General features: G+C 39.1%; 1 protein-coding gene across 1 annotated transcript; it reads right to left on the bottom strand.

Moving 5' to 3' along the window:
• Positions 1–163: 163 nt before the first annotated feature.
• IARS2 (isoleucyl-tRNA synthetase 2, mitochondrial) lies at positions 164–26,729 on the bottom strand. The gene is made up of 23 exons (XM_054628619.2): positions 26,526–26,729; positions 25,958–26,080; positions 24,966–25,122; positions 23,844–23,992; positions 23,706–23,755; positions 23,500–23,609; positions 23,324–23,414; positions 22,817–22,932; positions 21,569–21,738; positions 20,694–20,784; positions 20,351–20,502; positions 19,230–19,390; positions 11,794–11,896; positions 11,085–11,178; positions 5,794–5,902; positions 4,907–5,009; positions 3,847–3,972; positions 3,341–3,472; positions 2,669–2,775; positions 1,722–1,867; positions 1,376–1,566; positions 673–817; positions 164–562 (listed from the first exon to the last, which is right to left on the bottom strand). The coding sequence occupies exons 1-23, from the start codon at positions 26,727–26,729 to the stop codon at positions 408–410; spliced, it is 2,985 nt and encodes a 994-aa protein (XP_054484594.1). The 3' UTR covers positions 164–407.
• Positions 26,730–26,780: the final 51 nt, after the last annotated feature.

The following is a 26,780-nucleotide window of genomic DNA, read 5'->3' as shown; positions in this document are numbered from 1 at the left end:
CACCATTTTCTCTTCTGTTTTGTAAAGAGGACTAGTTCTCTGGGGTTATGCTGAACTACCAGCTGCCAGTATAAAAATTAAACAAGAGCTGATTCAGATTTTCTCTTAAATGGAAGTGAACTTCCACAGAACACAGGTTGCTAAGAACAAGTAAATCACTCAGTTATTTTTAACCACCCTTTTTATTAAGCTGAAAAGTGATATACACAAGTAGTGTGTCTATATATATATATATTTATATATATATATATATATTTATATATATATACACACACACATATAAGGTTCCCCAAAATACATGATACTCTGGCTCAGGCTGGGGCTTAAGCATCTGCTTCTACAGGTTCCAATTTGCAGACCTGCTGCTTCAGCCACTTTGGAGCAGCTTTTGCATAGGCATTTTGTCTTCATGTGCTCCCCTTTCCAGCAGCAAGGACTTGGAGGCACCGTGGGCAGGGAGTGCTTGAGGACTCGGCAGTGTATCTCCTGCAGCGAGGGCATTTTGCTTTGGCAATGGGTTGGGCTATAACTTTGTATGAAGATTGTTCACAGATGTCACCACCTGTCAAAGAAAGTGTAATTGTTGAGAGAGAGGCTGGAGCTGTAGGTAAGACTCAAGCCATGAACAACCTGTGTTGTAGTGCAGGAGTCTGTCTGGAATGGTTTTCTTACCTTCCAAGTTAATCAGAAAGGTCCCTTTTATGATGTTTGCATCTGAAGGTATTTCTTTGGGGAGCTCGCTCAGCAGGGTTGTCTGGGAAGCCATCATTATCTCATTTAGCTGGGAAACACTGGAAGTTTCTTCAGCCTGCAGTGCCTGGGGGACAGAGAGCTTTCAGACTTGGAACTTGGTTTTGTTTCTCAGCACCAACCAGTCTAGAAAATAAACACTGAGCTGTGGTTCCTAATCAGAGTGGATGGTTTGAACCAAGAGTCTGGTTTACTCCTGCTAGGAGGAGGACAGACTTGAACTGCAGTGGCCAAGAGAAAGGTGCCTGAGGGCCAAGCAGCTGCCCATAAGCCAGGGACAGGGACAGCAGCATCCCACCTTGGGATGCTGCATTAGACCATTGCCAGCAGGGTAAAGGTGGTCCTCTTCCAAGAAACCAAAGCTGATTTTTTTAGTGTGAGGGTGGTCAAATACTGGCACGGGCAGCCCAGAGAGCTGGCAGGATCTCCATCCTCAGAACTATCCAAAAACCAATGGACAGAGGCCTGGGCAACCTGTTGTAAGTAAGCCTGCCTGTGCAAGGAGCTGTACTGTACAGGCTCCAGCAGTGCCTTCCACCTCAACCATTCTGTGATTCTCTGGTAAGTACAAAGCAGAAGAAAGTTTTCACACAGACAACACTACTCTTAAGTTGCATTTTTTTACCTCCATTAGTTCAAACAGCAATCCAGGCTCAATTACAATAATGACTTCATATTCCAAAGCGTTCTTGCCAGAGATGGACCCAAGGAAGGAGTCTCTCATTGCACATGCACCTTCTATTGCTTCCTCAATGCCAGGCTTCTTCCATGCTGAGCTTGCATTAATCCAGCCAGTACGAAACACACCCTCTGAGTCTTGAAAGCAAAACAAAGCAATTCTTATTTTAGTCTATTTGGGTGTTTATGAAATGAATAAAAAAGAATGGCATATTTCTGTAATTGCATTCCTTATAACTGTGCAATTAAACAGTGCACTAAAGGAATTGCTTAGCAGTGGGTATGTGCCTTACCTCTCTTGTAAGGGATGTACTGAAAAACCTCCTCTGCCAAGTGGGGCAGGATGGGTGCAAAGGAGCGGATGATGATGTCCAGAGCCTCTGCCAACACAGTTTGACATGAACGACGCTTAGGATCCTTTGCTTCTTCGCAGTAGAGCCTGCAAGACAGCAGGGAAAGCTGGAAGGTATTCCTATGTTCATGTTTCTGCTCAAGAGCCACACTTCTGGGACTGCCAGTGGACATGCAGAAGTCTGACCCATCCAGCCTTTGTAAGGAAAGCTTTTCTGGAGTGCCTTTCCCTAGGAAAGCACAGTGAGCTGCAGACAGGACCATCCACATCTGCAGCCACAGGAAAGGAGTTTGTCACAGGAAAGGAGATTCTCTACATGGTAATTGGGGGAGAGAGAATCTGTCCTAAGGGAGCTGAGCCTGCAGCTGTCAGCCCTTTGGTTCATCTGTAAACCTCAGCATTAGGGCTTCTTTTCCCCCCCCCCCTCCTTTACTCATGTTCTGGCAACTATAGATCAGTATAACCTCCACCCCTCCTACCCCATGAAATAGCCCTTGCACATTTACACAAGTATCGGTCACAGCCTTAAGATTCTTTCACTGATCTAAAAAACCAGATAAATACACTGAGTTGTACAGCTAACTGCTAAAAGCCCTTCCTGTCTTCCCAAATTCAGATGCACACCCTTTCTGGGTAAATATATAGATCCAAGACTCTGTCTTTAAATATTTATTTGGTTTTAAATGTGCTTGTTTGATGTCCTTTTAAAGTGTTCAGTACCACCAGTGGACAGAAGAGAGCACAACAATGACAACCACTCAGCTGAATGCACTGAGAGGTCCTTGGAGATACCTGTGTTCACTCAGCATTCACGTGGAACCTTATTACCTCCATCTCAGACCCATTCCTTTCTTTTTTCCCTTTTAAAGGCAGCAGGAACGAACTCACCTGTCTTTGATCATGCTGAAATAGAAGTTAGACAAGCTTCTGGAACAGAATGATTGCAGCAGTCGAACAACTTTGCTATAATCATATTGTTTGTAAGCTTCTGTAACCTGGGAGAGGGAGGTAAGAACAGTGCATTGGTTTGCATCACACACCCCCTGATGAACTAAACTTACAGGAAATGGAATGGGTGGCAAAAGGTCTGGCAGAAACTTTAAAAGGTTGTTGGAGGGGAAAAAAAGTCAGTTAACAGTTCGGCCAAAGAAATAATTTCCATTCAAGTCTGAGTGGAAAGGAAAGGGGAAACCGCAGAAACCATGCCCATGGTTTCAGCAAAATGGTTCTGAGTGACAGAAATGTCAAAGTTCTGTACAACAGCAAATTTCCAATGCTCTAGCTTTTGGGTTTTTTTTTTTTAATATCTAACTATTTTTAAAGACTTCTAATTTGAGGCCTTAGGCAGTGAGTGGGAAAATCTGGTTGATGTCCAAGTTAAGAATGTTAAAAGTCTTCCCCAAAAATTGAGATGGGCTTAAAGGAGTGCGCATTGCATTGAAGGATCCTTTGTGGTTGTAAGGTGCCTGCTTAACGCACACGTTTTCCTCACACGTCTAAAGAAAATAAAGCCAATGGAAAACATTACACACATGCTCATCTAAACACAATTCCCCTTACCTTGCTGCCATATTCGTGCAGTAAATGCAGCATGTATTGATCCACTATGTACATCTCTGCAGGGGGGATGGAATCTGTCTCTGGGTTGAAGCCCTCCACATTTCCCAGCATGAAGCGTAGTGTGTTCCGCAGCTAGAACAACCCAGAGCAATTAAACATTAGTAGCCTTCACTTTAGATTAAACACAAAATGCTCATGTTCCATCACTACGTAAATTGACTGCTTTTCAAAATGATTGTTTGAATAGTTACAAAGGCATCATAAAGAACACATGGCAAAAGGACCTACAGAAAAATAACAACTGGCTGTTTCCACAAAGCACAAAGCTGTGAAATGAGTCTTTTCTCAGCACACTTTACTATTTGACCCACAGGTGTAAAAAGCAGTAGTACCTCCCTAAATAAGCTTGGAAAAGCTTTCTTTAGGCTAAAGACTGGAAAACTTTGCAACCAAGACACAGAGAACCTGTTGTTGAGATGAATAGTGTTGGCAGTGGTGGCTCTTACCTTGTTGATATCATCTCTGGCAGCATTGAGCACCACAGGCCCAATCATCACCTCTGTGAAAACATTGGATTCTGCCACCCACCAGCGGAGAACATCGGCACCATATGGAGGATCCTTGGTGTGATCCTGAGGACAGACAGAGCCATAGAATATCTCCAGCTGAAAGGGATCCATAGGGATCATCCAGTCCAACTCCCTGTTCCACGCAGGACTACCTATAATTTTATGTGCCCAGAGGCTACTGTGCTTGGAGGCTTCCCCCTCTTTTAGTAACTCACACCTGCAGCACTCTGTGTACAGGCAATGCTAGAACCCAGGTAAGCTGAGAGAAACTCATCTGCAGCCTTAAATCCTTTGAATGCTTCTCATTAAAATAGCCATGTTAGTATCTAAAGCTACATAAGTTTTTCTTCCCCTTCAGACTGTTTTCAATTCTGAAAACGGCTTTTCCCCTTTGTTAAAGCATAGAAACAATTGTGTGTTTTAATTAATCAGATAAGCAAGTCATGCAAGGATTGATTCTTTCGTCTAGTGAGCTGCAAAATCTGCTCAGCAGCCTCAGAAACAGCAACAGTGGGACTGGGGAGGGAGGGAAATTCAGAACATATGAATGCACTTCAGTGCAACCTCCCTGACCAGGGAATGAAGTTTCCAGAGTCAATAATAACCTGAGAGCAGAGAGATTGCTGGGGTGCAGCTGCTAGATCTGACTGCTCCACTGCCATACTTGGTAAACTTCAGTCAGTTTCACAGCAGAGTTTCATTATTTTAATTTTTTTGTTTGTTTTTATTATTCTTCTTCTCCATTACTCCATCAACACTGGTAAAAAGGAACCATCCTACACCCTCTGAATAATTTTCTTTTCTCTTAGTAGAGAATGAAGGTGAGGGGTTTTCTTGCACTACAGCAGAAGCAGCACAAGTCAAGGTTTTCAGACCAGCCAAATGGAACTGCAGTATAGCCAAAGAGCCTGACAGAGTTCTGCCACAAGACAGCTGCAGAATCTGGCAGTGAAAGGTTTTAAGTGGCAGTTCTGAGAAATTCAGAAGCTTGACCTACTTCGCCTCCATTGATAACGACATCAGGGTCAACCACATTGCCAACAGATTTAGACATCTTCTCCCCTTTCTCGCCAACAGTAAAGCCATGAACCACCAGAGTCCTGCAGGAAAGATTTTAGTGAAAACAAAATCCCAGGGAAAAATCTATGCTAAGAATTGATTTCTAATGAGGATATTCTTAAGTCGATGCACACAGAAACCCTGTTTTGGTGAGCTTGAGGCTCCATCCCGAGTTCAACCAACCATGAATATACCCCGTACTACCATCCACGGAGAGCAAACAACTTTATTTTCCTCATTTAATTTTGTTGTGCAAATAACAGATTGTTTAGATATCTAGGGCATGAGTATTTCAGATTAAATGAAGACTAAAACATTATTTACTTTTTAAGCCAATACATTTCCCAAAATTGTACAGCCTCCTTGCAGCTGAGCCACATTCCCCTTCCCTATGCTTTCCATCTTCCAGGAGATAAATGGTGTGCCACAGCTCCAGCAGAACACAAGCAAACAGCTATTCCCAATTCCCTATAGCCTAATGTTGAATTCACCAGTCAATGATCTTGGGAGATTTGCACACTGCACGTCCCAAAGAATTTCTTTAATTGTGGGAGTGGGAGAGATAGCAAAAAGCCACTTGTATCTGATAATTCCTAAATTTCATTACTAAGAATGAAAACATTATTAGAATTATGATATAAAAAAGTTAAACAGTAAATGAATTACAATCTACTATGAGAAAACCTTTTTACTGAAAATGTAAGAACATGAATCAGATACTTGGTACTGGTTTGATTTCTCTTGTTTATACACTACTGTGCACACTTCCAAAAGCCCAATATTCAATAAATGGACTAGAAATGTATTTGCAATCCACACACTTACTTGTATGGTGCCTTCTTCCTTGCTGCCACACTGGTTAAGAGAGAGGACTGAAACCAACCTCCCAGCTGGTCTTTTCCTTCAAGGTATGTATCTGCTCTCTGATCTGCACCTTTAAAAACCAGAACATTTTATTTGAAATATCAGACCTTGTATCTTAAAACAATTAACACACAAAATCTCTGAAAGTGATTAGTAACATTTATCTTGCTTTTTAAACCCAGCAAGTAAGTTACTTTTCTTAAATGGTGTGTGGTTACTTAACCATGATACAAGGGATTCATTAGTATTGTAATTTTTAAAAGAATCCAAAACTTGCCACGCTCCAGAATTTAACAAATAAGCTTGCTCTCTCCTAAACTAAATAACAAAATTATGAAAAAAAGCTATCATGCTCAGATTGCTTCACAGAAGTCCTCAGAAGACTTTTCAAGTGCTCCTAAACAAACTGCAATACCCAAGAAAAGTTCACATACTTTGGAATTAATAAAAATCTATGCCACCATCTGAAGTGTTCCCATTTGGAATTACTCAAGGCACAAGGAACAGAGGTAAGGTGCCCAACCAGCCCATGAAAGGCATTTACAGAAGAGAGCAGGTAGCTTTGGCAGTGACCACAGCTCACCTGTGACAGAATTTACATTTTTGGTCACTGGTGTTCCAGGAAGATTAAAAACTTTGGAAAAGAGTTAGGACAATGTGGGAAACAAGAAAGTCTGTTGGGGATAGAGGCATCTGGAAAAGCGTGGCTTGGGAAGGCTGAGTAGAAATATTCCCTGTAAATACACACATAGAACAAAAGAGGAATGGTAGGGAAGAGCAAGTGCAGCTAATAAGTACTTTAGAGGAAAATTGGGCTACAAGGCAGGCAGGGTATTAGCCTGACTGCACATTAAAAGCAGAAGAGCTAACCCAGCTATTCCACGGGGTTGAGAGAGGACAGCACAGTTTAAATGGCTTTACTGGTGGAATTCAGTCACTGTACAAAAAGGTACAAACTTGTTGACTCAAGAAGTCCCTCCTTGTCCTAAGCAATCCTAGACAGGTCACCAGAGTGAGAACAGAGTAATGTGAACACAGCAGAACATGCAAGTCAAAGCCTACAAAGGTGCAAAACCATACACATATTTATCAGGAGTTTAGTTTTGATTCTACAAGTTGATGGTGTTGCTTTCTCAATATTCAGACAGAAGTTTTTCTACTCAATTTTTATTCACTATCTCCTCTTTTCCTCTTCCTACGACCCCTGAGACAATGCTTCTTTCTGCCACTGACACACTTGATTTATTTGTTTAACTTAATGGAAGTTTCAATATTTAGATCCATCCTGCAATAAAAGGAAGTTCAACATTACAAAGGTCAAGGCCACACAGTTCCAGGTAGCACAGGAAGAATGTGTGGGTGGATATCACGGTTTTTACACATCTGCTTATTCAGTCAAGGAAATCTACAAAGAGTCTGGGGTATAGAAGTACAGTAAGTAAGGAGCAACCTTTGTATTAAGAGACTGCAAAAATACTTGTGAGGACTAGATAAAAAAAAAGAATATTTGTGGTAAGGAAGACAGGAACATTAGAAAATCTGTAACACATTTGTTGCTTACAACTAGTTTATGAGCCACTGGTTTTAGAGAAGTGAACTTTTCATGGAAATGCCAGTAGTTAGAACTTGGAGGAGAGAAGAATTTCAACAAACAACTGATTACAAACAGCAAACTGGACTGGGCTTTTCTGACAGGAACTAGTACATCTGGCAAGCTGGCTACTGGTGCTTGCAAAGTTAACAGAGGCCTGAACATTTTATCTGTAAAATACAAACATGGGGTTTGCATATACAAAACTTGCCTTATAAGTAGCTCCCCTTCCTCAGTTTTGTTAAGATTGTGATTGTTATATAAAATTAATTACAACAGTGCTCACATTTTTTTTTATAAATGGAGAAGTATGTCCAACAACCCCAAAGAGACTTTTCTGTTTATTTTAACTGAAGTATAGTACATAGGTCGTTAAAGAGAATTACAATTTATGATCCTTCTGGTTTGGATTTCAAGATTCCATATCTTTGATCTTACAGACTTTGACTTTTAGATTAAACATGATGTATTTTAATGCCAGGAATGAACCAGCTAAGATAAATTCAAGCCTCTCAGTCAGCACAAAAGTTTAAACACTTAGATAGGCAAGCTGTAAAATAATCACATTCATTCAGTTAAAAATTAGCCAATAAGATAGGGAAAAAAGTTATGATGTTGAAAACTACCATCGTTGCAATACCCACAAAACTGTGGGTGAAAAGCTGTGTGACTTTTACCAGTGGCAAATCACATCACAATGCAGTCCAGTGTGCATTTTTATATGAACTATTTTAAAAAAGAATCATCTCAAAGTTGTAGTGAAGATGGCACTCTGCCCATGAGGAAAATGTAGGAGAATTTTAAGATATTTTAAGACATCTCTTAAATGGATGCTCCATAAGGAGCTGCTGAAATGAGCTCTGTCAAAAGGCTGAACTTCAAAGCAAAAGAACAACAGAAAACGTGCTGGGCACCACAGCATTAAGTATTTAAAATTAGCACATGATTTTGAACAAAATTTTGCTTTTACCACACTTTCTCTTTGGAAGCAGTGTATTAACACTCTTCTACCTCACAGCAGCATTATGAAAATGCAGTTATCCATGTCTGAAGCATGTGTAGCAAGAAACAAACAGGATGAGAGGGCACAACAATAAACTGTTCAGTGAAAACAGTGTTAGGCAAACAGAGTATTAAGAAAGCAAACAGCATCCCCAGGAAATTTTAGGGGATTTCAGAGAACGTTGCACTTGTGGATCTGCTCTCAGTGATGCCAGTGAGTGGTGTTTATTTCACACAGTCTGCTTGTAGCTGTACAATTTTGGGTTTGTGACTACAAATCTAGTAGCCAAATCTCTGATTTTAGTGTGTAAGTTGCAGCTGCCCCACTGCTGACATAGAATGGTTTGGTTAATCTGTCATTTAGCTACAAGTGGTACCTTAGGCACACCCAGGCTGGAAAAAGGAAGCCAACCATAATTTAATGGAACAAGAGTAACTTTAAGCCATCTTCATCAGAAATAGGCCCAGTCCCTGGAAGATGCAGTAGGGCAAGCATTAGAAATAGGACTGTGCAAGGGCAAAAGGTAATGCAGCCTATGATTTATACCACTGGACTTGGCTGTCACTGAGCAATTCCTTTATCCTCATTCAGCAGAATCTCTCTTCTTGCCCCTCTTCACCCCCTTCCCAACCTGCTTTTTTTGCTGACAGCAATCTGTGTGGCCATCAGCCAAAGGGATTCATTTTTGTAACAGCTGCACCTCCTTTAGTAAGCTTGGACACAGCTGGGTCAAATGCACTGAAAACTCAGGCCAAGTTCTGAGTCACAGAGACGATGAAGAGAAGGAATTATTTTCACAAAGCTGGAACTGACAGGGAGATCTCTAACATCTGTTATTCCTGCTAGTTACTAACAGATCATTGACTTAGAATTTTCAATAACTTGGGTTCAGGGCAGAGTGAAACAAACATTAGAATCAGTTTTAATCATCTTTTATATCCTGCAGTAGCCTGAAAGTAACTCGTGCTGTGAAAGAACCTCTGCCACCAACACTGACAGAAGGCAGCAACAACCTCTGCTATCACTCATCTCCTACCACAAAATTAGTTCTTCGCATAATGACATTCTCTAAGCAATCTTGAATTTCTCCATGAATTCCATCTTTTTTTCTTCCAAGAGTACTTTGGAAAACAACCCCACCCATTAGTCTATCTGTAAGCCTTACTTATTATCATTGATATTGGAAGAAGTTCTACAAAAAGCTTTAAAAACTGGAGCGTATTTCAGAAATAGATGATAAAACTCTTAATTCAACAACATCTCTTGCAAAGTTTCATAAAAGGTGAGTTAAACCAGTAATTTGATATGAATAACAGACTGCACTTCTGGCAGTGGCTAGAAGCCTCAATTACACAGAAAAAAGGTAATGCAATTTTTGTGTCATTTCGGAGAATAAATGGGGTTAGGAGGTTACACTGCTGGTTAGTGAGTCCCCTGCTTTGACAGCAGTGGGGCCACTCCAGTTATGTCACACAGCAGAAGATGATGCCTTACACACACCAAGCTCCAGCAAATTTCATTAAAAGAGAGGACTAGGTAGAGAAGAGCAGCTTGTAATAGTTCCATGAAAGAAGTCTGTATTGTGATAACCCAAACATTTATTAGACACTACAGAATCCATATGGGAGCCTTACACAAATTAACAACAAATCCAGAGCCTTGATTCTGTATTCCTTATGAAAAGTTATCTCCTTTACAAAGGATTAGAGGACTGAGGTGTTCAGCTCTTTAACAATGCAAGTTTGTAACTGCATAAAATACCACTACTTTGTTATAGCTTTCAAAATCAAACCAGAAACATTTTTAAAGAGCATAAACCTCAATATATGTAAAAATCTTCTAGAAAATTAATGTTTGCTGATGGTACTGTTGCCTGACCATGTTGCTAAGAAATAAAACTCTGGTACTAACGTGTTTTATAATTCAGCAAGATTGTTATCATGCAATTGTGTACAGAGGGTTTAAAGTCCAACAGACTTGATGTATGGGACTAGACTCCTCCTTTAGAAAAGACTCCTGACTTTGCACTATCCTTCAGGCAAACAGTGTGTATTTTACATCTTTTTATACAAATATCTATCTGCTACCTACTGAGTAGCAACTACTGGCAGTAGGAGCCATAAATAGCATATAGCAAGTATAAATATTTTAAGCCACAATATACTGCTTTAGTTACTGAAAGTAATGAGAAGTGACAAAGCACACCTACACTTTTAAATTATAAAACTTAGACTCAGCAGCTGATCTCAGTCTTTGCTATTTGTGCTATTTGCTTCAAATAGCAGACAAGCACAGACTGAAATTTGTTAACTAAAAACAATTTAGGAGTACGAAGTAGCAGCAAAGTACCTTGGCTCTCTGTGCCATGAGACTTCTCCACTCAAAGCAAGTATGAGGTGATCAGCAGTTACACAGTACACCACATGTCAGAATCATTAGAGCAGCATATTAGAAAAACCTCAACTTTAATTATGCTGAAAATGAGTTTGCCAACATTAAATCCTTATCTTTACAAGCAAAAGCAGCTTTAAAAGTCACAGACAGCCTGCTGATGGCATAATCTGCCTCAGTTGTGCTGACACCAACAGTGTCACACAGAACAGTTGCATTTTGCTCTCCAAGTATTTTAAAATAAGGATCAACATAGGAATTCTTTACCTTCCAAAACATGAGCCCAGGAAGTTCCACTGTCAAACCAAATGTCTAGGACATCCTGTCCCTTGACATAATCTGAAACATCACGACCACCAGCCTAGAGAACAATTGAGAGAACAATTATTAAATAATGCAAATAGAATACCCTAAATCAGCAATGCTTTTCAAAGCTAGAGATAAAGCAAATTTTGTTTCTGGTCCAGTTTTGTACAGGTTCTGTTACAAACTTTGTGAGTGAACACAAAATAATGTAGGTAATTTTTGACAAGAGTTTTCAGATAATTACTGATGGAAACTCAAGGTAGGGCAAAGAAAAATTACAAAGAAAATCTCAGATGGCACAGTAACACTACAGCTTTGTGTTAGCTTAAGTACACAATTGTTAAAGAACAATAAAAAGTTAGGAAGAACTAAATAAAAATTCTAATCCATCTTAATGACCAAGACCTAATACATATTTGGGCTCATAATTTGGTTAATTAGGATGTCACTTTCCTCCTGATTAAGAGGAGGAGGATGGAGATTTCTGCCCTGAATTAACAGCACAAATCCAATTGTGTGTTCTGCCCCACTCAGATCTCACTTTTTGAACACTCCTTTCACAATGAGGATACAAGACTGAAGAGGATCATGGGAATAAACAAAATTTTTCTATTACTTCCCATCACTCAACTGTCTTGAGCAACTGCTGTACCTGAAGTCAGAAGTTTACCTTTGCTACAGCCTCTTTTGACAAGAGTTGTTCAATAGGGAGGGCCCACCATGCATCTGTTCCTTGCTGCTCCACTATTTTGATGACATCTGTGATGGTTTCACTGGGTTAGGAGGAAAAAAGGGGTTTTTGAATGGAGGAGTTAATCACACCTTTCCACAAGTATCCCAGACCCAAAGCAGTGAGAGATGCCAATACACAGACCAAGCTACTAGAACCTGTGATTTTTCAGCTTCTAATCCATACAAAACTTCACAGACCTTCCTGCCTGCATTGAATACTTTCTGGCTTTGCCTCCCAAGATGGGAGGATTTGTACAATATACAAAAACCCACATGGATTCCAAACATCATCTTCTGCAAATACCTCATAATTGGGGCACTCAGAAAAGATGCCAGCAGCTTGAAAACCTCTAAAATTCATTTTATTTGCTATTTATTGACCTTGAATTTAAAGAAACTACACAAGTATTTCCCCTCAAAATATCTGCTCTTTTTAACAACAGGTTTATTTTTCTTACTGGATACAGAGACTTTGAGAACTCACGTGGAAAAGAGGAGTGAGGAAATGACAGCTTTTCAAGTAGTACACACACACACACACATACATATATACATATATATATATATATATATATATATATATATATATACACATCTTAAGCTTCCAGTTGCCTGAATTTCCCAAAATTAGCAATATATATTTTAAATTGTAATAAATCTAAATATATTAATACAAATAATGTAAGAAACTGAAAATTCTGCACCCATAGAGGAGTGATAATAAACCATTCAATATAGACTCTGAAGGCAATCTATGAGTCCATATCATATAGCACCAGTCATGACAAAGGTCCTGAAAATAAACAGATATTATGGAAATAAGAAAAATTAAACACTTAACTAAGCATTTTTTCTGATCTGAATAGAGAAGGCAACCTCAAGGTGTGCAGTTCTGTGCACTATTTATGACACATTCAATCCTTGGCCCTAGTAGGTAAGGCTATGGGGAATTGATTTTTAATATTGCTTAATACCAAGTCTAGACATAAATTAAAGTATCTTAAAAAACCAAAGAGGAACCCCACACACTTTGTCTCGCTGATTCACAGACCACTTGCTAAAGAGGTGATTTTTAAGACATCTGCTGTATTTAAGGAGTACAACAGATCATCCTGACCTGCCAACTTCAAACTAAACCTGCTGTGTTACCCAGGACACCAGAGATTTGTTCATAACTCGAGAAATGAAGATTTAATCAGTTAACTAATTTCTTGACACAGTATTGCAAAGGGGGAAAAAGTAAAATAATTATCTGGCATAATTATCTTAAAAACACAGAAGGCAGATGATCTTCTTCAGTCGTCACTCAGTTTTGTGTTTGGTTTTCAGCACAGTATTTTACTGCACTGTTAATAAGCTGAGCTACATCACTAAAACATTTAATGGACTCTTACACTCAGGGTTTAAGCATGAAAACATGTTCTCCAGGAAGCTGTAGAACAAATTACTTCAGTTCATGACATGAGGTACAACGGCAAGAAGAAAATCCAATTTTGCTCTTGACTGCTCAAATTGCAATGACAGAATATCAGTTTTGTACCAATCAATCAATCAATCATCAATTAATCAATTCACTTCTCAAAATAAATTCCTGTAGAACATCTCAGCAGATTCTCTACAGGGAGAGGCCATTAAGCAGCAATACTCACACATGGACATCCCTGTGGCACCACCACCATTCTGCCCCTTTCAAACCAGCCCAGGCATCATTCACCTTCCATTTTAATGTAGGACACAATTTATGGCTTTGTAATGTATCTGCTAACATTTATCTTGCTAAAACAACACTGAGGAGCTCCAGTTGTGAATGTTACCACTTCTTTACAGAAATATTTGCACAGAGGCCTGTTTGTCTGGCTATACTTCCAGTTTTGAGAGTGTTACTTCTCCAAGATAAAAGCTAACAACAACCCCAGTACAGGTACAATTCCTGGCAGGTAGCTGATGCACAACCCTTATGTCTTGCCTCCTTTACCCTAAATCTCCAAATTCAGAAAGCTCACAGGAAACACAAAAATGAAATTTGCCTCAGCCTGGACTAAACTATTCCTCTGACTTTGTCTTTTGTAGGATGAGTAGCTTCCACTGACAAAGCTGGATTTACACCCTGACCTTTAGGGATGATACTGCACCACCCAGGAACACTTTAGAAAAAGCAATACACAATATTATTTTTCTCTCTTTGCCAATAGAATTTTCCACCTTGGGTTCTTCTCAAATACACTATCAGTGTATTTTTAAAGACAGTTATAGATAACCAGTTGTCTTCACCTGAAGATTTGAAGAGCTCTCTCCACAGTTTCAATGCCTTCCTCTCACTGGCTGAGTCTTACCCATAGAACTCACAGGCAGAAGACAAGAGTAGCTAAATTAAAAAGAGGATGATTTACCCTAAAATATGTTTATTACCATGTAAAATATTTGTGTATGTTGAGTGATTCATGCAAGAAGTAATTCAGTGCTCAGCTACTAGCTCTGGCCTCAATGAGAAACAGAAAAATTCTCTGAATAGGAATCACACCCACAACTAGTACAGAAAAGCTACCAGCACATCCTGTAAAGCAGAAAATTTAAACAGGAACTAAGCCTGTCTTCCACATATTTTTTTCATATTGCAAATACACTTCTGTAGAGGGACATAAACTCCAGTGATGAAATTATTTCAACCTATGCATTTTTAAAATATTCAACAGGTATTTCACAATATCAGTATTTGGAGGGATTTATAAAAGATGATAAATCCAGCTATAGATCAAAATTAACAGTTATCTTGGACAGCATATAAAAAGATTCTCTTAATAAACTATTTTTTCCTTTCCATCAGAGGTGGGGGAGGGGAGAGAGAAGGAGGAAATAAACCTTTGCTATTACTGTCCCTTGGGAAAGCATAATAAAATGCCTGCCTTCATTTACAGTAAGTACTGCCAATGTCACACAAGACTTGTGAAGCCTTGTAGATACACCATTCCCACAAAACATACCATGAGCTAACCTTTTATCAAGTATATTGCCATGCAATGCAAAGATTACACTATTAATTTATGAAGAGCAGATTTTTTTTAAAGATATTTTTGTTACACAAGAACCAACAGGTACAATTATGCTACAGATAAAAGTTTTCAGATAAGTAAAAGAAGGTCAGATTTGTGTTATCAATTACTTACAAGAAACGAGGAGTCAAGGACTGTGAAGTCAATTTTTTATTGACCAATATTCTCAAAATTCTATCATAGTTTCAAATCACGTTTAAAAAAACCCCAATATTTTAGCAGTGCAAGTTTTTTTCACTATACAGTGTTTCCCTACAAAATATAAGTGAACTTTAACAAACATTTTATAAAAGGAGGTAGTTTAGATGAACGATTTCCAGGGTACCTTTTCAACAAATCTTTTTCACTCCTACAGTTTGAAAAACACAAATCAAACAAACAAAGCCCCTGTACTTATCTCTGCTCTTCTTGAAGGATCCTTATGATAAATTCGACTTCAAGAGAGAAACAACTTTATTTAAAGTATCTGCATTATAAGGAGCAGGACTTTTGCAAAGTACTTTTCTGTAAGGTGCAAGTGAAAACCACCTTGCTCAAATAACTACTCATCACTTTATAATCTGCAGCCTTCAAGGTGAGCATGATAATTCCCCGAGTGAGCCATAAAGGCATTGTAAAACTTTGCCCTTTATTCAGAGGCTATCTGGAAGAACTTGCATTACGTGTCCCTGCTACGCTCTGACACCCCTACGGCAATTCACGCTACCCCGGTTCCAGCCAATCACCCGGGAGCCAGATATTGATTATGCTGCACACTTATTTAATCTGTTAACAGAAATTAGGCAGCATTAAGATACAGTCAGGAGCAGAAGAATACAGAGCCTGATGTTCTCTCCATCTCCTTTCCAACAGCAGCGAAGAGGGAAAGTTATCTTCTGCTTTACAAGAATGTTGATACTACAGCTGTAAGTATTATAGGGGTGGTAAGCTGCTACTGATTGCAATTCACTGAAATGTCTTATTATTTTAAAAAACAAATAAGAGCACAGGACAGATGTCCTTCAAAACCATGGGTTTTTCTTTTTCAGAAATTTGATTTATGTGTTAATCAAAGTCACAGGGATGTGGACAAAGGCATTAGAACGATCTTTGCAATACTATTATTTATTACCAATATCTGAACAGTGAGTTTGTAAAGCAGTTATTGCATGAGGTCAGATTAAAGTATGTATTACCTGTGCTGAGCTACTACTGGAAATACAATTCTTATATTTTAGTTTTGGAGCTCTTTCTTCTTTTCCATGAGTTACAGAGCTTCCTAGATGGAGAGTGTTTTCTCTTGAAATCTGTTAAATTTTGAAAGCTGTCACACAGCATAAGCATCTATTTGTGCATGTACTCTAAATGACTTTTAAAGTCTTTTTTCTCCATTTGTGCAAAAAAATCCTACAGAATCTCACCTCTGTATTCTTACTGAAAATGGCAATAATGAAAAAGTGCTCTCTCTTTTCTCTCTCCTATAAGGAGTTTTTAATAATCATTTTTACACTCCCAATCACAATATGATGCAGCATACTCTGCATAAAAGAATTTAAACATCATTGGTATATTAAATTTCTAACCATAGATGACAACGTAATTGAATCAAATATCTTTTAGGGTTATAGGGGGGCCACAGCAGCAAGGAGACTCATGGAGATTCTGCATTGAACATTACAAACTACCTCTTGGCTAGAAAGACTGGATTGCTGGTGTGGCAAAAACACTGTTAGAGAAAGCAGCTCCACCTTGAAAGAAGGGCTTTCAGCAGCTTTTCATGTGATAAATTCAGGGACAATTCTCAGAGGGAAACAGCAGTTTATTTGAGGGACATTTTTTTCTTTTTAAAAGTCTTTTTACAGGTGATACATGAACAAGATCACTCAAGATCGACCACTGGTGCTCTCATATGTAACAGCAACTCCATGTGGACTACACTGACTTCCAGTGGAGATGCTGTTACTTTTGATAGTCACTCAAAAACTCCACAGCAGCTGCTACTGAGAGGTTGTGCATCCAGCATTCAAGTTAAAAACAGCTCATGTTTTGAAATGCAAGTTATTTACTGGTGTTTTAACTATATTAATTATTCATACCAGGTATGAAACTTAAAAAGTTTCACATTAAAAAGTATGTCAGCAACCTGTTGTAATATGATTTTCAAAATGATAATGCAAATGTAACAGAACAGGCTTAGCTGCAGTTTTCAATAAGAACTGGTGTCCAGGAAAATGACCTATGAATTGACAGACTGTCTTCTGCATTTGCCTGTCACTTCTATAGGCCAATATTCTGTGCACTTCTACTCCAGTTACAGAAGTCTCCTACAGTTAACTTTACAAATATATAAGCTCAAATTTTTTAGAATATTTAATGACTGCTTTACAATTTCCTTTGAAAATTCCACCAAGAGTAAGTAAAGTTAGAAGTAAAGAGTACTGGCTATAAATGAACATCTGAACCTGTCAGTCAAATGAAATAAATCTCTTTTCAAGCATAGTGAATATGTCTGGTTTTTTTCTAAATGCCTCTCTATTCCCCAGATCAATTCTACCCAAAGAGGCCATGCTGTCCTTTCGTTCACTCCCCTATAATTCTTACTGCTGGGCCAACACCTACACACAAAGGGGGAGGTGTTAAGCTGTGGCAGAGTTTACCACATCAAAATGCTGTGATTGCCACATTTTGTACAATTTCGGGGATAATCTCACACAGCTTCAGCATTCATAAAAGGCAGGGGCTTTAATACAGGTCACGGTCTTTCAAAGTGATTTTACTACAACCTAAGGGAATTCCCACATATCCCTCCTTTCAAATGCTTTCTGTCCCAGCTCCTCAGTGTTCAGAAGGAGCCCCTGCTTCATGGTGCCCCTCAGTTTTGAGTGCCAACTGCTGGACTGGTTTCCATTACACTTTTTTGCTTGTAAAACTATATATTTAACAATTTTTAAGCAACACACACACTCTCAAGGCTACTCTTCAACCAGAAAACAAAAAGAATTCTGTGAAATAGTAGTTTTTTATAGAGACACACACCTACTTTTTTGCAGGTAAAGTGGTTTTATGTCCCACAAATCCTCCACCCATTTATTTCCTGATGTGTGTCAGCATTATTCAGGCACTATAAACGACATTGTGGCTACTGTGGTCTTTTCTCACAGTTATTGCCTACAGTGAGAGAGCCAAAGTACATCTCTGCACACCTACACACCCAGTTACACCAGGTGAAGTTAAGGACTACCTGTCTAAAGTCCATTCCCTGCTCTCCACACCCTGAGCCTCACCTACTACTGTCTACTATCTACTGCTTGTGTGCTCAGTACAGCCTCTGGAAAACATGCTAGACTCCTGCAGTACTCAACACTAGAATAAAAAAAAAGTTCGGCAGTGGTATTCAAGTTCAGCTGTAAAAACTTAGGAATTTTCACAAAAGGTTGTAAGGTTAAGGTGTACAAAACTGAGTTACATCAGCATATCTCAAGGCAGAAAAAAATTATGGAACTAATTCAATGAATGTGGAACTCCACAACACTCTTTTTATGAAATCACCTCTGAGAGAACATTCAGAACTGAATACCTTTGTTCCCCAAAGAAGTAAAAGCAGAACTCTATTACTCCTTACAGGAAAGAAAAGGATCACATTTGGTTGACGTTCCTTGTTTTAAAGCATAGCTTGGATTTCCTCTGCATTATGTTGTCTATAAGTCCTGAAATGCAGTGTTTGCAATATCTGGATACTATTAACCGAAAGATGGCAGAATCAGACTAGCATCTGAAGATCTAGACATACCAAACCATATAGCTAAGGGTCAGTTACGCTTGAGGCTGGTCTTTAAAACCACTCCAATTTTGTTTTGAAACAAAATGCACTTATTTATTCTGCAACCAGTGTGGTTAAGCCATTTCAGATCTCACTGTCACTTAACTGCAAAACGCTATTTTGACACAGGACCTGGACTATTTAATGTACAGTGGTACAATTACAGTTGCCATCTATTCTAACCACAGTTTGCATTTCACTGCTTGCTTAAATGGAAAGGTCAGTCATGACTTCAGTCAGCTCACTGAAGATGAGCGATGAAAACAGCAATTAATCTCAAGAGGAGTTTTAAGGTAACTTAAGTATGTAAGTAAATTAATTCCTATTATTTATGTGTAAGTCACTTCCAGCCACAAGCTTTTGATTGTTTTAACTTAAATCTAAATTAGATCTGCATATAAACAACTACAAGTAAAAGCATGTATTCCTACTTGAAATAATAAGAAGTTTTATAATATCACTAACTGCAGCACAACAGACAGTGCTTCTTCTGTCACTTCACAGTGTCTAAGGCTAGGCAGGTACCTGTTTATCAAGCATTCTCCTGTGCTCTTCTGATAAAAAGCAGGAATTGGGACGCCCCAGCATCTTTGCCTTGATATGCACCAGAATGTCCTTCTCTCCAGCATCTCCAGCATCCTGTTCACTGCAGATGTAGGGATCACCTTCACTTTTTTCAGCACATCCTATGAAGGAGACAGTGAACTGTTGAACATGCTTCAGCTTTCCCACAAAAAATGTTTAGGCTGCCAGTAAAATATGGTACAGATCTACTCTCCCATTCCCAGTATCAAAAACACATTCTCAGGCAATTGTCTGCTGCTCTTCAATAACTTATTTGAACACTGCATATACTGTGTATTTCCCAACCAAACCCCAGTTCTCTGATTCACTAGCAGACAGACCCTAAAAATGAGTTTAAAATGGCATCAGTGACTGAATCTGAAGTTTAAAAGCAGACTGTATCTTGTTCTGTTGTCTACTTTGAAAACCCACCTTGATACAAACTGTCTGTAGAGGGCTACCACTCACTCCCAGCCCTGCTGAGTAACCACTGTGTTTTCATCCATTCTACATAAAGATGAATATGGAGTATATACCTCATGCCCTAATTAGAATAAAATCACTGTTACCCTAAGGTGCTGGCCTGAATCTTCTGTATGGATCTACATAACTTCAAAGAGCAAAAGACCCCAAGCTTTTAGTTATTTAAAATAGGACTGTGACAAAATTAACAGGGCAGCAAACAGATATCTGGCCACACAAGGCTAGCCTAACAAAAAAAGGTAATTTTAACAGTGATTAAATTGTCTTTTCTACTTTAATTCCTTGAAACATCATCTTTTAAAAAAATATTTTAGGGAAAAAAACATCAGTAGCTCTAAGAAACTTCTGCATCTGTAAATACAATGAGCAAATATACCAGTCAGTGCAGCTGGATTTAGCTGATATACCTGGATTATATCAACATTAACAAAAGAATTGACAACATATTTCACTTCAACAAGTAATTAATGCTTTTCAACTACTGTTCATAAACCCTAGAGAAGATAATATCCTGGAGAGAGCTACAGCAAGATTTTTTTGTTGATTCCAAGTAGCCTCAGTTGTCTTCAAGTGTCTCATAAGAAAGAAAAATTACATACCTGTGCTGCAGCCTTCACATCTGCTGTGTTTACAAACCACTGTTTGCTGGCACGAATAATAATTGGTTTTTTTGTCCTCCAGTCATAGGGGTAACTGTGCACATATTTCTCCTCTTTTAACAAACTCCCAGCTGCTTGAAGCATCTTAATGACTGAGAGAAAAAATGAGGCAAGATTAAATTTCAGTTTGAACATATGGCTGCTGTTAACCTCAACTTAGTCCTTTTCATAATCAACACTTAGCAAGAAATGCCAAAATATGGCCAGTTTATACAAACTCTCAAAATATACCTGCAGGACTGTAAGTGATGAAGTAACAAATGGTCAAACACCAAATACTCACCAGCTTCATTCCCTTCTTCAAGGACATTCTTGTTTTTAAGTTCAGGACCTGCTGCTTCTGTAAAATACCCGCTTTCATCCACAAGGCAATCCTGAAAATAAATAAATTAATGATGTCAATAAAATATCATGTGGCAATTTATTATCATTTTGGTATTCAAAAGTGAGTTAAATACTCTACTGGGTGACTGCTTTTCTGATGAATAACAAAATATTTAAGTACACTTCAGATTTAGTGAACTGCAGTTTAGTAATTTACCAAGTAAGTGAATTTCAGGTGTCAGAAGAAACGAACACCAATGCATTTGCACACATACCACAACTATTACACATCACAGTCACTGGTATTTCAGTGACTTTTCAAATAAACAATGCAAAATAAAAGCAAACCTAACCCTCCCCATGCCCCATATCCTGAATCTTCACTCCCATCAATCACAAACTGGCTATGCATAAATGAGCTGTATTTACAAATGTGTTTAAAACAAGCTTTGCTGAAAAAAAAAGTAACGACCTACATAACTGGTGACTTACTGATCTGCATGTAAAAGAGAATTCTGAGTAGTGAGAGTCAATATCTGAGAAACATTCTCTGTGTTCTCCTTTAAAAAACAAAACCACATAAAGAGCAGAAAAATCTGATTCTAACACCTCCCTGTAAGTTTTAATTAGCAGAAGGAAACTTCATTCTTTTATTCTGATACACATTTCCTTAAGGTTAGTCTTGCATTCCTGCAGGCCATTAGTGATACTCACACTTCTGTGAAGGCTTCAAAATATTTTCAAGTTTTATGCACAAATTAAAACAAATAATTTTGGTGTCACACAGTCAATCAGTTGCAGGAAATCAAGAGCAACAGCTGAAAAATAAAGTACCGTGGGTAGCTGATGGTGGGAAGCTACGCTGTAATCTTCCATACCATGAGCTGGGGCTGTGTGAACTAATCCTGTCCCTTTTGTCATTGTCACATGATTTGCAGGTAACAGGGGAGAGACTCTGCCAGGAATGGTGGGATGAGCACAAGAACCATCTGCCAAATCTGCACCTGAAAAATACAAAACAGAAGATAAAATAAACACAATTCACATGTTCAACTTCTTCTATCAGAGAGCAGAAAAAAACCAAGTGGTTAAAAAAAAAAAAGAAGAACTATTATTATTAAAGCCTTGCTGGAAGTCAAGAATCACAGAGATTAAGGAATGTGCCATATGACAAAATGGTGTTCACAGAATGATTTTCTCCTAGAAGGAACATGATTAAGAACTGCCATCACAAAGTTATGTACACAAATACAGAAAAGTAACAAATATAATTAATTACTGAATATATGGGAAGTTAAAAACAACAGGTTCCAATATAAAATTTCTTTTTTAAGAAGGTTCAACTCTACTACTCTTGGATGTTATCTGTAAATGGTATGATCAAAAAGTTGGAAGAATGATTCAAAAAGGTGGAAGCTGTGAGAAAAAACACCCTCAGTAATTTCATCATTAGGTAAAAACAAGACTTCCTCTGAAAGAGAAGGCATGGAAAGACACCAAAGACATCAAAGAAAGAAGAAAACAGAAAGTCTTAGAAACAGATTCCTCACCTCCTTTACAAATGCATATTTCCAGCACTGAATCACTGATGGAGGCAAATGAATATAGCTCACAAATGACACACCAAATCCCAACTCATGACACTGAATCCCAAGCCTGCCTGGTAAGAAATGCCACTATGCAGTTTATTAGGACGCCAACTCAACTGCTTTAGTTTGTCCAGACAGACAACAGCCGCCTACAATACCTCACCAGTCATGCTTGTAATTAGCCCCCTCTTGCCATCAACAATGGATGGAAAGACAAACTGCAGTGTAATTAAGATTTTGATACTGAACAGACTAGATGTAGACTTACACTCTACATCTCATTTTTCCACACATGATGCCAGATTTTAAAAATTCATTTGAAATCTATGGATAATAATTTGAGCTACAATACACCAACAGTAAATCTGACAGACTCCTCCTCCTTGTATTATTTTAGTGAAGCATATTCTCAAATTATAAACACATTTAAATGAAGCAGTATTCAGACACCTAAAAGCAGATTTCTAAGCAATTTAACAATTTAAAAATCTACCTTTACACGTTGATACAACTTCAAACTGTGTGTCCAGAACAGCAGCTGTAGATTCAACTCTATCTGCAGCAAGAATGAAGTGCTGTCCAGTTGTTGTACATTTTACAATTGCGTATCTGAAATGCAAACGTGAATTTATGATACTAAATAATTACAAACACCACAAAGCTACCAATTTGTGAAATTCTTCATCTCTAAAAGACAGACAAGTATGCTTTACATGCCCAATTCACTCACAAATCTCAAAATTCAAGGTAACCTTGAAGAAGAAATAAGAAATGAAGAAGAAGAAATAATTTAATAAAAATTTAGGCAGAAATTAATATATTAGTAGATATAGAACAAAGCTTACAATTGCAACACTTAAAAACAAAACAAAAAAACCCCAACAATACCCAAAAAAGATGCCTTAAGTAAACTGTAACGACAGCCCAGAATGTTTTAATTTTGCTGCTAAATACCAGTAGGCACTGACACAGACAACTGAACCAAGTGGAAGACACCTACGCTGAGTCAGGCATGTAACAAACTGCTTGATTGGCTGGCACAGTCCAAGGTTGCGTGGTCCAGACTAGCACACTAGCAGGGGATGATCCATCTACAGATATAAATTAGAAGCACTTTACTCACAGTTATAACAAAAATCAAAGCTGTCAGTCTCTAAAGCCACAGAGAAGTCATACCTATCACAGAAGTCAGCTTAGGTGGCGACTTCAGCAGCGGAAATTTCATGTACACAGAGCGACTGACGTGCTGCTCGTTGTACTCCAGTTCTGCCTCAGCCAAGGCTGTTCTGATACACATCAAACACAAGTTACACGCTGCAACATCAAAAGCTACTGGCATCCTTGCTAAAATTTTGAAGACAAAATAGTAAGTTGATTCTTACTTTGTTGAAGGGGACCAGAACACAGGTTTATAGTCCCGGTAAATTAAACCCTAGAGAGGACAGTGAGGGGAAAAAAAAAGTTAGGAGAAACAAAACTCATGAAAAATCAATACAAACTTCCACAGAAGTTCAATATACCTTATCATACATCTTGTAGAAGACTCTCAGCTGGTTTGCTTCATACTTTGGATCAAATGTAAGGTAGCAGTTGGCCCAATCTGCCATTACACCCCAACGAATGAAGGCGGATTTCTGTTTCTCAATTGCTCTTTCGGCAAATGCTCTGGCTGAAAGGAATGGTTCCATTAAGAACATGGTTTAGCATACTACGATCAATAAAATATCACTTAAAATGCACTATTGATTTTTTAGTAAATCAGAGCAGAATGTAGTGAACCTATGCCCTAACCATTATGATTCACAATACATACATTTCAGATTGGTTGTTACAAAAAATGACTGCAAAGAGTAAAGAGGCTTGGCACTTTTTCACTAACACAGGAATACTAAGCACACGTCCTTAGACTACAAACTTTCTTTTTAAGAAAGGGGAGGAAAAATATACTTTGTTAGGAAGAAAAATTTCTCAAAATAAATTCTCAACATAAAACTAATAAGAGTGAAAGTTAACTCCCTCTGTTTATGCTTATTCAAAATTTTCTAAGTAACATACATCTGAAAATAAGTTAGTCCTTTTCATTAACACAATTTCAAATTAAAGAAGTTTCAATTGCTCATTACAAAAAGCTTTGCAGCTGAATGATGATGCCTTTCAACCCATATTGTATTTGAAATTATTTCTTCAAAACAGTTTCCATATAATACACACTTTCTTCGAAAGGGTCCCCCCCTATAGTTTTAGAGGATTGTTAAAAAGTCAACAAATACATTCCTACTTGTGATACTGAGCTAAGCTGTCCTGAAGGAGCCTGACTTCTACATGCATCTTTTCAGTTCCTAATCAAATTCAGCCTTCAAAAACCAAAAGGATGCTTATCTGATAAATTGCAGCTTCCTGCCACTATACAGTTAATCCAAGCAGACATCCAAATCTCCTGCCCTCCTTTTGTTTTTTTTTTAAACTGAGGGTCAATGCTCTGCATGCCCATTACCGCAATGAATTAAGCTTGTGTGAAATTATCCCATTTCATCAGATTCCAGCCTGCTCTATCTGCTTGCCAAATACACCCAGTGATCATAGAAAATGTCACCAATAGCTAAGAGAAAAGGCCACAATGAAGTCTAAAAGCCTTCATTTACCTCTCTGCCGAATTTCCATCGGTGAAAGATTTTCAGCTCCTTTGACTTCTGACAGTGCCTTCAACTCAATTGGCAGCCCATGGCAATCCCACCCTGGCACATAATGCACTTTATAACCTCTCATCACATGGAAGCGATTGGTGATGTCTTTCAGAATCTGAAAAGCCACAAGGGTCTGTTATCACTTTAGCTCCCCCATATGGAACAGCCACATTTGTAATTAAGCTCCTCCTGTTTAAAAAATACAATTATCAAAAGGTGCAGGATAAATTTATATTTAAGACCAGAGAAGCTCTGGGTGCCCTGTCCTTGGAAGTATTCAAGGCCAGTTTGGATGAGGCTTTGAGCAACCTGGTCTAGTGGAAGGTGCCCCTGCCCATGGCAGAGAGTTTGGAACTAAATCAGCTTTAGGGTCCTTTCCAACCCAAGCCACTCTGTGATCCAAACACTCTGCATTTTTTATTTTTCTTGCCTATCATTTTGTACATTGGCAGAACCTTAGAGGACCTCTGATCCAAGGACTTCACAACCAGTGTAACTGAGATGCACCTTATAAACTTGCAAGACTTGAAGTGAACAAAACTGACTTACTCTCTTTTTTAAAACACTGAGCTGGACCTACAGCACTGGCCTAGAGCACATTACTGCAGCCCAAGCTCTGGCACTGGGACCGTTAGAAGCTGTGGGTGACAGCTCACAATTTGAGTCATTCAAACTTGATGGTCAGCATAATGCTGTGAATCTCAAGGCTGAATCAAAAAGAACACTGAGCATTCAGCACATGGTATTTATGTTGAGGTATAGTATCTATGTCAATATGGCAAAATATGGCATCCACATAATCATACTATTGCTTTTTAAAAGCCCCAACTACCAAAATTGCAAACATTTTAAAGTGTTATTGATTTAAATGGGAACAGAGAACACAGGGCACATGATGGCAGGTTTTTTACCACTTCACAAGAATAAAGTATGAACAAGAAAGTATTTACTTTGTTTAATGCATGGCCAACATGAGGGTCTCCATTGGCATAAGGTGGTCCATCATGTAAACAAAATTCCTGTTTTGTCTTCCTTTGCCTTTGCCATGAATACAGTTCTGAAAAACCACATTTCTGTAGAAACAACAAGAAAAAGACCAAAACTATCACAACTCTCTGTACCGTCAAAAAGGCTGGATGCAAAATTTACAACAAAAGCAGGCAGGCAAACAAATACACTTTTCTAACTCCGCAAGAGAAGCCATTAGTGGGTTTTAAGTACGAAAAAGGCCGAAGAGGGTGAAATATTAGGCCTGAGATTATTATCCTAGCACTGCACTATCCGGATGGTCGTTACTCTCCTCCAAAACAAACTGCATAAAAGTTACGACTATCCAAACTAAAAATACCTCAAGAGCTCGAGCTTTTCTAAAAAAGAGCCCGGACTCGCCAGAAGTTCGCCCTGCGGGACCGAACACAAACCCTGGCGGCCACCCCCGCCCTCCTGCCGGCCGGGGGCTCGCCGCGCCCGGGGCAGCCCCCGCTCCTCCCGTGGGAACCGGCCCGGCCCCGGCCGCACCTGCTGCGTCTTCAGCTCCGTCTCGGGCTGCAGCCGCCCCGGGAGCTGCGCGGGGAAGCGGCTGCGCGGCAGCAGCACCGTGTCCCGGTAGCGGGAGTCTTCCCGGCTCTCGGCCGCGGCCTCCGAGGCGGCGGAGCGCGCCCAGCCCCGGGCGGCCCCGGCCCGGGCCCGCGCCAGCGCCGGCACCCGCCAGGCCCGAAGCATCCTCACGGGCTGCAGCCGCGCTTCCGCCGGCGCGACGGGCCGCGGCAGGGG

This window comes from Agelaius phoeniceus, chromosome 3 (assembly GCF_051311805.1).
Source record: "Agelaius phoeniceus isolate bAgePho1 chromosome 3, bAgePho1.hap1, whole genome shotgun sequence".
Lineage (NCBI taxonomy): Eukaryota > Metazoa > Chordata > Aves > Passeriformes > Icteridae > Agelaius > Agelaius phoeniceus.
The sequence above is the reverse complement of the archived record's forward strand: the minus strand, read 5'-3'. Positions and strand labels throughout refer to the sequence as shown.

Bases quoted from the DNA above. Each gene is read 5' to 3' on its own strand.
- IARS2 (XM_054628619.2), bottom strand. From the start codon at position 26,729: ATGCTTCGGGCCTGGCGGGTGCCGGCGCTGGCGCGGGCCCGGGCCGGG. The intron at 23,415-23,499 runs GTATGACTTCTC...TTATATCTGTAG, and splicing joins TAAGCTGACTTCTGTGATAG to ATGGATCATCCCCTGCTAGT. The intron at 2,776-3,340 runs GTAAGGGGAATT...TCCCTCTCCCAG, and splicing joins TGCACGAATATGGCAGCAAG to GTTACAGAAGCTTACAAACA.